Source organism: Xiphophorus hellerii, chromosome 9 (assembly GCF_003331165.1).
Source record: "Xiphophorus hellerii strain 12219 chromosome 9, Xiphophorus_hellerii-4.1, whole genome shotgun sequence".
Taxonomy (NCBI): domain Eukaryota; kingdom Metazoa; phylum Chordata; class Actinopteri; order Cyprinodontiformes; family Poeciliidae; genus Xiphophorus; species Xiphophorus hellerii.
In genome coordinates this window covers 30,214,115-30,225,250 of record NC_045680.1, presented here as the reverse complement: position 1 = coordinate 30,225,250, position 11,136 = coordinate 30,214,115, and the positions used below count along the sequence as shown (strand labels likewise).

The 11,136-nt window shown below is 42.9% G+C and overlaps 1 protein-coding gene across 2 annotated transcripts in view; it reads left to right on the top strand.

Moving 5' to 3' along the window:
• The window catches only part of LOC116725835 (protein tyrosine phosphatase type IVA 2-like), a 14,426-nt gene extending 4,375 nt beyond the window's left edge, over positions 1–10,051 (top strand). Inside the window, exons 2-8 of one of the 2 annotated variants that reach the window (XM_032572210.1) lie at positions 974–1,104; positions 1,168–1,273; positions 1,458–1,670; positions 1,737–1,829; positions 1,903–2,033; positions 9,553–9,627; positions 9,703–10,051. In XM_032572210.1, the coding sequence (XP_032428101.1) occupies positions 1,575–1,670; positions 1,737–1,829; positions 1,903–2,033; positions 9,553–9,627; positions 9,703–9,814 (507 nt within the window). In that variant the 5' untranslated portion in view covers positions 974–1,104; positions 1,168–1,273; positions 1,458–1,574 and the 3' untranslated portion in view covers positions 9,815–10,051. Of the gene's footprint in view, positions 1–973; positions 1,105–1,167; positions 1,274–1,339; positions 1,671–1,736; positions 1,830–1,902; positions 2,034–9,552; positions 9,628–9,702 lie in introns of both variants that reach the window. The other variant, XM_032572209.1, reaches the window with a different exon arrangement.
• The last annotated feature ends 1,085 nt before the right edge of the window (positions 10,052–11,136 follow it).

Sequence of the window (11,136 nt, the reverse complement as noted above, 5' to 3'; positions counted from 1 at the left end):
CTTAGACTTGTCAGAGGGTTTGTTTGAGTTTTGATTTGCTGGAACCTGCAGAGTGCCATGTGGATATATTATTTCTAACCTGGCTGTAATTTGCTTGAATGTTTTTGTTTTTTTGTTCCGTCTGTCTTTTTTCTTTCTTTCTTTTTTTTTCTTTGTTTTTCATTTCTCTGATATGAGGAAGAATAATTACTGTCATGTAATAACTACCAAGAAAACTTGTTCAGATAGTTACATGATTGTATTTCCAAAGTGGAAAATCTCAATAAAAATATCTAGGTAAAAAAAAAAAAAGTTAAATCAAAATAATTTCTGGCAGAGAATATAAATATATGATCCATAAGTCATGAACACTTAAAGAGGGGGCATTTGTAGTTTGAATTCAGAAATTAAATTTAATTCAATTAAAAAAAAGATGTTTTTTCTCCTGAAAGTGAAATGTGTTAGGAAGTCAGACGTCCAAGAGCTGTTGTGGATGTTGATGCTGTAGCTAGGAAGAATCTCCAGTAGCAGTCAGTCATGCAACAAACCTGAAGAGTCCTCTGACTGAAGGCTGTTGCTATAGTCACCACATGCTAACAGCTCAGAGACCATTTCCTGGATGACCTCATCAGTTCGGTCCACTGCTGCTGTCCATAAATAACGCTGCGCTAATTTAAATGGTTTATTTTAATTCAGTTTTCCAAACCTGAGAGAAAATGTCATCAGAACCAACGTAGCAGAGCTGCTCCACCATGCTGCCACCTCATCAGAACCTCACTCTGCTTTTCTTTACTGGAAATATTTCCCACCTCCACCAGTCGTGAGGACGTAGTAACTGGTACCGCTGCTGGTACCAGATTCGAGGCCCGTTCAGCAAGCAGCTATGTTTTCCTGTCTTCCCCATGTTGAGGAATGGCTCAGAGGAACCGGGTTCTATAGAACCCTCCCTGGGTTTGGGTCGCTCTAGCCTAACCGCTCCTGTTCTGTGCGGCAGGTCAGCGCTGGGCCAGCAGGTCGAGTCAGCCAGAACCGCAGCAGCATCATCAATGGTGTGTTTACATCCGAGAGCCGTCACGTTCTGCTGTGCCCGCTCAATGACCTCTGACCTAATCAGCTGGCATCACGGTGAGTGTTTGTAGCAGCAGCTAGCAGCAGCTAGTAGCTGCTGCTGACGTTGCTGTCCTGCAGGCTGCACCTGCATGGCGTTTGCGAGGCTGGGAGGAGCGTTCTGCCAAGCTCAGCACCTGCTGCTCATCGTGGACAAGTGAAGAGGAGGACGCGCCGTCTCCCCCAGGTCAGTGACTCGGCGCCGCAGCTGCAATGCATCATGGGTGATTACTAATGAGCGAGGTGTGTTCAGGTCCGACCCGCCGTCCTGTCGAAGACATATGAAGACGAGCCAATCGTCAGCTTGTGCCGTGTTCTGGAGGCGGAGCGTCTGCTGCCAGCCAATCCTTGCTGCTCCTTCTTCTCTCTAGAGGAAGAGGCCGATCCAACGGCCAGTCCCTGTTGCCAACCGCTGACCGTCCTGCTGGTTCTGATCCGGTTGCTGGTCTTGATCCGCTGCTAGCAGCTAGTCGGTCCAGACGGTGAAGATGAACCGCCCGGCGCCAGTGGAGATCTCCTACGACTGTATGCGTTTCCTCATCACGCACAACCCCACCGACGCTCAGCTGGGGAAGTTCATCGAGGTACGGACCCGACCTCTTCTGTTCCTGGTTCTGGTTCTGGTTCTGACCCGCTCTGTCCTCCTGCAGGAGCTGAAGGCGTACGGCGTCACCACCCTGGTGCGGGTCTGCTCTGCCACGTATGACTGGGCGCCGCTGGGCCAGGAGGGCATCCAGGTTCTGGTGAGACCCGACAGATCCTCCCCTCGCGCCGGCCGGGTCGGCCTTCCTCCTCCTGAACCGCTTGTCTTCGCAGGATTGGCCATTTGATGATGGCTCCGCCCCCCCAGAGCAAGTGGTTGATGATTGGCTGAACCTGCTGCAGGTGAAGTTCAGGGAGGAGCCGGGCGGCTGCGTGGCGGTGCACTGCGTGGCCGGACTGGGCCGGTCAGTAAAGCATGGAAACACACCATCACCATGGAAACCACCTGCTCATACCGACTGATCTGGCGTTGAGATAATCAGTAGTTGTGAAAAAAATCAAACCTTAAATGAAAATTAATTCTGAACAAAATCAAACTGAAAAGTGAATGTTGAAGAAAAGGAAACGTTACAAAGTAAAAGGTTAAAACCTGCAGGCAGAGAAGGAAGAAGGAACGCTGAAACACTGACTGCTACAGCTGCACTGAGTGACAGAACGCGCTCAGAGAGACGGGTCCGCTAATGTTGCACCCTTAAAAAGAACTAAAAAAACTCAAAGGTCTTCGCTTTTGTGCAACTTTATTAAAACAAAATCCACGGTTCAGCATACAGCGTGTGTAGTTTTCTGTCTTCTCGTCTATTCACAGGTCATGAACTTTTTTTCTCCCATCATGCATTGTGTCTTTCTTAAAGGGGTATTATCATAACAGAAATCTATGAAATAAAAAAATAATAAAGTAGTCTAATTTAACATTATCACGTTCTTAATATATTTCCAGGGCTCTACACCCTCCCCTACTAAAATAATAAAATGTTTTCAAAACATTTTACACTTTAAAACTTAAAGAATGTATCCTTGCTACTAGATTCTAACATTGAACTCATCCATCTCAGGTACCATGTAGTTACATGTTGCTCTTCAAAAACAATAACCAATACTACACATTAAATGACTACACATGTATGTGTACAGGATAAGTACATTTACTTATATTCCCGGTTCAGTGTATTGACTTAAATCATCGGTACATTGGTAGGCCTCCCAAGTCCATTAAGTCACATATGGCTAAATCTACCATTCCACCTTATTAAATGTATCCACATTAAACATACTTTGAATGTAGTACGACTTCTTACAGACTACTTTTGTGTTACCTTACAAAACACTTACTTCCTTCTGTAAACGCATCAATAACTTTTAAGTGTAGCTGTAGTCACTAGAAATACATTTCTGAAAAATGACTCTTACTTGTAACTGAATATTGTGTACCAAATGAATAATATAACATTTTCAATTAACTTTAACTGTAACTGTAACTATATATGGTTCAAAATACAATTCCTATTTCTTCAAAGATATGAAACTAGGTTTCCCTAACTCATCATATGTAAAGATGGATTTTGGTTGACGTGTTCTTGAGGAACGTCGCTCCTGCTCCACCTCCTGATCACCCTCTGAAGAAGCATTGATGTCTTCCTCAGGCATTTCAAGTTCAAATGGTTGACCTTCAGTATCCATGTCCGGATTTTGACTTCGGTCTTGGTTCTGCGTGTCTCCTTCCTCATGTCTCTCGTCCACCTGATTCCTGATATCAGCAAAATCATTCTCATCCTGAAACTGGCTTTGTCCTTGTACAAGTCTCCTAGTTTGGGTTTCTTCTGTAGGTTGGCTTGATCTGGACTGAAAGACTGGGGCTTTTGGGTTGAGACTGGTAGTCTGGCTTTGATGGGTAATCCACACAGAATACTCGTCCTCACTACAGCTGTCAGAATCCTCATGAACTTGGTCTGTGGTTTGGCATGTTTGTCTGTTTACTTGTCTCTTTTGGTTGTGTTTTTCTTTTGGTTCTTTAGTGTCTTGCCCATCAATAAGATAAGGACAGGGTAGTAAGACATTCCTATGAAGGGTTCTTTCCCTCCCTTCACCATCCAATGGTGTCACCACATAAACTGGACTGTCTTGCCCTTTTCTTTCTTTTATAACATGGGTTTTGTTTTCCCAGTAAGCACGTATTTTTCCAGGTCCTCCTCTTTCAGATAGGTTTTGGACAAGAACGTGGTCTCCAGGTTGAAGTTCTGAACTCCAGGCTTTTCTGTTGTAATACGTTTGTCCTCTCTTACTTGCTTTTCTCATGTTTTCTTGTGCAATGCTGTAAGCTTCCTGCATTGACCTTTGCCATTTGTCTGCATAGTCTTGATGAGACTGTGACTGCCTTTGCTCTTTTGGAAACAATAGGTCAATAGGTAGGATTGGCTCTTTTCCAAATAACAGAAAAAAAGGTGAAAAGCCAGTCGATTCATGCACTTTAGAGTTATATGCATGTACTACTTTGTTCAAATAGTCTTTCCAGTTAGGTTTCTGTGTCTCTTCCAGTGTTCTGAGCATGCTTAACAAAGTTCTGTTAAAACGTTCAGCTGGGTTAGACTGAGGGTGGTAAGGTGTTGTCCTTGACTGTTGTATCCCACTGTAACTTTGCAACTTTCTGAACAACTCATTCTCGAATTCCCTTCCCTGATCATGATGGATTCGCGCAGGGTATCCGAATCGCAGAATAAAGTCGTCAAAGATTTTGCGTGCAGCTGTCTTTCCAGACTTGTTAGATGTTGCATAAGCCTGTGCGAACTTAGTAAAATGATCTACTATTACAAGAATATACTCTACCCCACCTTTACTTCTCTCTAGATGCAGATAATCAATCGAAATTAGTTCAAAAGGTGCAGAGGTTGTAATAGTTTGGAGTGGGGTTTTAGTTTTTCGGTTGGGTTTCTTTTGTTTCAAACAGCGGCAGACTCTTGTAACATAATGTTCAATCTCTTCTCGCATTTTTGGCCAAAAAAACCTCTCTCTGGCCAATGAGATCATTCTGTCTGCGCCTAAATGACCCATTTCTTCATGAAGTTGCTGATAAATCAGTGTCTTTAGCTTAGCAGGAACTACAAGTTGATTTCTAGTTTTCGTCTTTCGTCGTAAAACTCCGTCTTTGTCTAGGTAAAGATGAGGCCATTCTCTCAAAAGTCGTTTTACTTCAGTTGGCTCTTTCACTTTATCCCTGTATTTAACTTTCTCATTTTTCTGCTTTAATGTGATTACTCGTTGTGTCACTTGATCTTCTTGTTGAGCAATTTGAATGTCTTTGATTGCTATTGGCTCAACTGGAGTTGTACATGGAGCAGTTAGTTGTGACAGTACATCCACATTGCATGTAACAGCTGAAATCCAGTCAGTATCACCACAGTGATCTGCTTTGAGTCCTTGCTGTAGTGCTGTTATGTCATCAGCTTTACATTCCTCTGTACATGCTGACATTATTTTCTCCATTTCTGTAGGTTTGCGAGATAGAAAATCAGCATCTCGGTTGACTTTACCAGGTCTGTACTTCAGAGTAAAACGGAAATCAGCTAATTCTGAGACCCAGCGATGTCCTACCGCATTCAGTTTAGCACTTTTCATCACATATGTCAAGGGATTGTTATCACTGTACACTGTAAAGTGTGGGGCATGGAAAAGGTAATCTCGAAATCGCTCAGTAACAGCCCACTTCAGAGCTAAAAATTCAAGCTTCCCTGAGTGAAGTTTGTAGTTTTTCTCAGTTGGAGTGAGTGTACGTGAACCATAGCCTATGACTCTTAATGCTCCCTCCTGCCTTTGATACAGGACAGCCCCAAGACCTTCCTCTGACGCGTCCACCTGTAACACAAATGGTTTTTCAAGGTCTGGGTAGGCCATTACTGGTGGATCTGATAAAGCGTCTACAAGCCTTTCAAGTGCATCCTGCTGTAATGTTGTCCATTCCACAGACTGAGACGGTGGCAACTGTGAAGAACCTTTCTTTGAGGATTTGTTCTTTGTCTTTGGATGTGACAACAGATCGTAAAGCGGTTTTGCTATCCTTGAGAAGTCGGCTATGAATGATCTGTAGTAGCCTAGAAAGCCTACAAGAGATCTTACTTCCCTGACTGTTTTAGGACTTGACTTTTTCAAAGATTGCACAGCTTCTACTTCTTTTGGATTCATCCGGTATCCATCTTTTGAAACGACACGGCCGACGTAACACACTTCCCTTTTAAAAAAATCACATTTCTTTGCTCTGAGTTTGATTCCATATTCTTTTTGTCTTTGTAAAACTTTTCTCACATTTTCCACATGTTGGTCAAAGTCTTTGCTAAAAACTAAAACATCATCGAGGTAGGGCACACATATCTCATCTCTGAGATCTCCAAGACAACCTTCCATATACCTCTGAAAAGCAGCTGGGGCATTTGTTAGTCCGAAAGGTATCCTCAGCCATTCATAAAGTCCCCATGGCGAGATGAAGGCAGTGCATGCTCGGCTCTCTGGACTAACAAAGCCTTGGTGGTAGGCTTTTCCTTGGTCTAGCACAGTAAACCAGGAATTTCCACCAAGATTTTCCAAAATTTCCTGAATTCTTGGAATGGGATGTCTGTCGGGGTGTGTCTTTTCATTTAATTGTCTATAGTCCACACAAAGTCGGATGGTAGAGTCTTTTTTTCTTACAATTACTATTGGTGATGAGTAAGAAGAAGTTGACTCCTGTATCCACCCCCTACTGAGTAGATCTTGAATGTGCTTTTTCACTTCCTGATACAAATGACGAGGGATTGAATTGTATGTTTTTGTCACTGGAATGCTGTCTTTGAGATGTATTTTCATCTGCAGATCAGGTATGCATCCTGTATCCCACTCATTTTGTGCAAAAACATCACTTTCCTCTCTTAGCATTTTTCTCACTTTGTCTTGCTGTTCTGCTGTTAAGTGTGAAACATCAACTGGTGGATCCCATATTTGTTTGTCAGTTTTTCCTTCATTTTCTGGTGTCACTTTCATGTCTTTGGTGTGTTCATGTCCACTTTCACTTTGTGACCTCTTTGTGATCTCTTTTACATCTTGTACGTTATCCACTGTGAATAATGAACCAATTATTGTCCTGTTTTGTAGTCTGACATTGTTGTCTGTGTTGTTTTCGACTACAACTGAAATTGTTGCTCCCTCATCAGTTGGTATGTGTATTAGCTGCTGCTGTATTTGTAATCCTTCTGGCCATGGTGTGCTTTCATTTGGTTCCAACACTGCATATTGTCCCTTTAGCACATTTTTCTTGAATTTTCCACAGATTACTTTGAACATTTGATGTTTTGGGATAATAACATCTTGTCTCCCTAGCCTTACTGTTTGACTCTCCGACATAGATTTGTCTTTACTTAACACAGAGAACACTGCTTTTGCTTTTTTGTGTCCTACGTCCAATGCTGACCCAAGACTGTGCAAAAACTTGTTGGGAAGAGTCCTATCTGTTGATATGTTAGACTTTGCAAGTTCTTCTATGACATTGAAACCCACTATTGGCTTGGTAATTGGCTCAGAGCTTACAAGAAACGGTACTAACAGTTCACTGTCTCTGTTCTCTGTAAGACTAAACTCAACTCCTACCCAACCCTCATAAGGTATCTCAGTCCCATTTGCTGCAGAAAGATCTAACATACCTTCCTCAAGAAGCTCTTTCACTGATCGAACCTCGGCATCTGGTAGATGTTCTCTTTTCCAGTTTAGATCCACAATTGACACTTGTGATCCCGTGTCCCAAAGAGCTGTGACTGGAACACCTCCAATGTTGCACTGTACAAGGTTTTTGCGTCCTATTAGTTTTGCTGTCTTTTCCTGTTTTTTTGACAAAGGCACATCCTTTTGTGGAACAACACTGTCAATAACATTTGCAATATGTACTTCGATTTTATTGACATTAACTATTGAGTCTTTCTTTTTCCGACAACCAACAGCCCAATGTTCACCGCTTCCACATTTAAAACAGTGTGTACATTTTCCTTCTGGGTTTGACTGTTCACATTGACGACATTTTCTGGGACTCTTTCTGGTAGCACTTGGATAGTATGGCTTACTTCTAATGTTTTTGTCTTCAGTTTTCACTTTTGCTTGAGTCAAATTAGCAACTTGTGTTGAAAGATTTTGGATAGCTTCACAAATAACTTTGTTATTAGCTTCCAGCTTTTCCACAATGGGGTTTGGCTTTTCTGTCTGGTTTTTGCTTTTCTTTGAGCTTCCAACATTTTCATTTTTGCAGTTATCCTCTTCCTGAACTGAGGCCACTTTGATGCTCTTTTGTCTGGTCGACAGTTTATTCCTTCTTTCGAGTTCAACACTGTAGGCAGCGCTCATTTTCTCAAGAAGCATTTCATCACTAACAGTTGCGTCCTGCAAGTAAGGTTTAATGTCCACTCTTACAGCATCATCTTGTAATCCAGTCAGAATAGTTTGCAAAAATTGTGTCTGCACGAGCTCAGGATTGTATTTTAGTCCAGCTTTGGCTCTATCAGAAGCAGTCAACACTTTTTGTCTAAGGTCCATTGTGCGTATAAGAAACTGAACAGGAGTTTCTCTGGGATCTTGTACTGCACGCGTCAAAGAATGATAGAGTTCTGTTGCATCTTTCTCTATGAAGTGTGTCCTAAGCACTTGCCTGAGAGAGTTCAAGGATAATTCCGACCTACTCTCTAGATAACTTTTTAATTTCACATCAGGTGCAATGGCTTGGATCACTGCTTCAACGATCTCTCCCTCATCGTATCCTTTTTTTAGTCCTCGTTCCATTTGTCTTTCAAGACTAGTGAAGTTCAGTTTATCCTTTTGTCCCACATCACCGATTTGTCCAATAATTCGAAAATCCTTTCTGTATATTGGATGCAAATTTATTTGGTCTTTGACTTGCGATGACCCTCTTTCAGAACTTGGTGAGCTGCTTGATATTTGTGGTGGTAAAACTAAAGGTGTAGTACCGATTTGTACCAGCAGAGGTGGCTCACCGACCACTTGTTGCTCAGCAGCGGTGCGCTCTGACGCAGAACGTGACAAAACACTCATATCCGTTTTCTTATTAAAGTCATCTATCAAATCATTAGTGGTCAACAACACTGATAATCCATTGTCCTCTAAAGAAGTGACATCTTCGCTTTCCAAGTGAATAAGCATTTTTCTTCTCATTAACCGACATGACGACTTCACCTCTTCACTCAGCTGCAGGCCTAGCGCTTCACTTAGGGCATTTAGCTCATCCAGTGACAGAGTAACCAGCTTCTTCTCAATATCAGCAAATAGAGATTCCCACTCACTGTCCATGATGCTTCATCTTTGGTTGATTCACTGCTTGGAAAGATTCATGTCCGTTTCTTCATTAGTTGTTTTTCGTTTTCAGTAGATGTCGTCTGGCTAGCCGCATAGCTACTTAGCATAGCCACTAGCACGTTCGCGTTGCTCCGCCGAAACGTAGTTCCTCTTCATACAAAAAAAAATCACTTCTCATTGCAGAAAACATTTGCTGAACCGGGCGGAAACACCAAAATTTATGTTGCACCCTTAAAAAGAACTAAAAAAACTCAAAGGTCTTCGCTTTTGTGCAACTTTATTAAAACAAAATCCACGGTTCAGCATACAGCGTGTGTAGTTTTCTGTCTTCTCGTCTATTCACAGGTCATGAACTTTTTTTCTCCCATCATGCATTGTGTCTTTCTTAAAGGGGTATTATCATAACAGAAATCTATGAAATAAAAAAACAATAAAGTAGTCTAATTTAACATTATCACGTTCTTAATATATTTCCAGGGCTCTACACTAACGCTAACGCTATGAATGAACCAGAACCAGGCCGAGTCCTGCTGCAGGCCAAAGACCTGATGGAGGTTCTGTTAAAGGTTCTGTTAAAGGTTCTGAACTGACCCGGCTGTGTCTCCCCAGCGCTCCGGTTCTGGTGGCTCTGGCGCTGATCGAGTGTGGGATGGAGTATGAAGACGCGGTCCACCTCATCAGACAGTAAGGGTTCTGCTGTTGGTGCCGGTTCTGCTGCTGGTCCGGTTCTGACCGGATCTTCTTCTCTATGTGTAACAGGAAGCGGCGCGGCGCGCTGAACGCCAAGCAGCTGCACTTCCTGGAGAACTACCGACCCAAACTCTGCCTGCGCTCCAAGGACGCCAACGGCCAGAGCTGCTGCCTGCAGTAGGCCCAACGGAACCGGGTCGGCAGAACCCTCTTCCTAGAAACCAGTTTCGATTAATTTCTCATGCAGTTCAGACCTGGTTCTGCTGGTTCTGATCCGTTCGTCCTCACAGGTCTCCACCAGCCTCTGTCTGCTCCTACAGCCCCCCTGTTGCTCAGTTTGACCTTTGACCCCTCTTCATTCCTCTGGTTCTGATCCAGAAAAACCCAGAAATGTTGAATAAAGTTGTTTATGATGAAACTTTTCTAGTGATCCGTCCAGAACCTCCAGAACCTGCCCACAGGTCACCACAGCCAGTTGCCGCTTTTTCCACAGAAAGTCCAACTTCCTGTGAAAGAATTTAATATTGACCTTCAAAATAAAGTTACAAGCTAAATATTTAGGATTCAGTTTGTGACTAAAAATATGATTAACATTCCAGAAACGGCAGCCATGTTTGACCCGACCTGAACGCCCGTAGAACCCGGCCAGCCACAGGAAAGAGGCAGAAACACACCAGGTTCTTCTGATCCTGTCGGGTTCTGGATCAGATGAGAAACGGTTAGCATTCAGAACCGTCCCTGAAGTGCTGCAGAACCGATTCAGCAGGTCCAGAAGGACCAGAACGTCTACAGCGGTGGTTAGGGTGAAGGCACCGTGGACTGATGTCCTACATCACTGGCTGGACTGCAGCAGAGTTACTGGACCAGAACCAGAACCAGATCTTACTGGGTTTCAGGTTCAAGCTAAATATTTAGCTAGCTAGCTAAGTTTGTTTATTTGGATTCCCATTATCCATCACTTCTCTTCCTGGAGTCAACATATAAAAAAAAACATTCATTACAGTTACACTTAGCATAATGTTAGCAACATAGCATATTGATTCATACAAGTAGAATTGTAACAGTTTATTTGTTAAATAATTAAAGAGAATTTTTTAAAAAGCTCCAACATTTCAACATGAATGAGGCAGCTGTTGATGTTAATTCAGTATTTGGAGGCGTGGCCAAAACGAACTGAACTTTCTCTCCCAACATGGATGAAACTACAGACAAGCTTCAATCTAGAACACAGGTCTCAAACTCCAGTCCTCGAGGGCCGCTGTCCTGCAGTTAGATGTGCCACAGGTACGAAACACTGGAATGAAATGGCTTCATTACCTCCTTGTGTAGAGAAGTTCTCCAGAGCCTTACTGACCTAATTATTCTGTTCAGCTGTGGTGCAGCAGAGGCTCATCTAAAGGTTGCAGGACGCCGGCCCTTGAAGACTGGAGTTTGAGACCCCTGATCTAGAACAACGCAGAAAATTGATGTCATTGTTCACCAAAAACAAACAAAAAACCTACC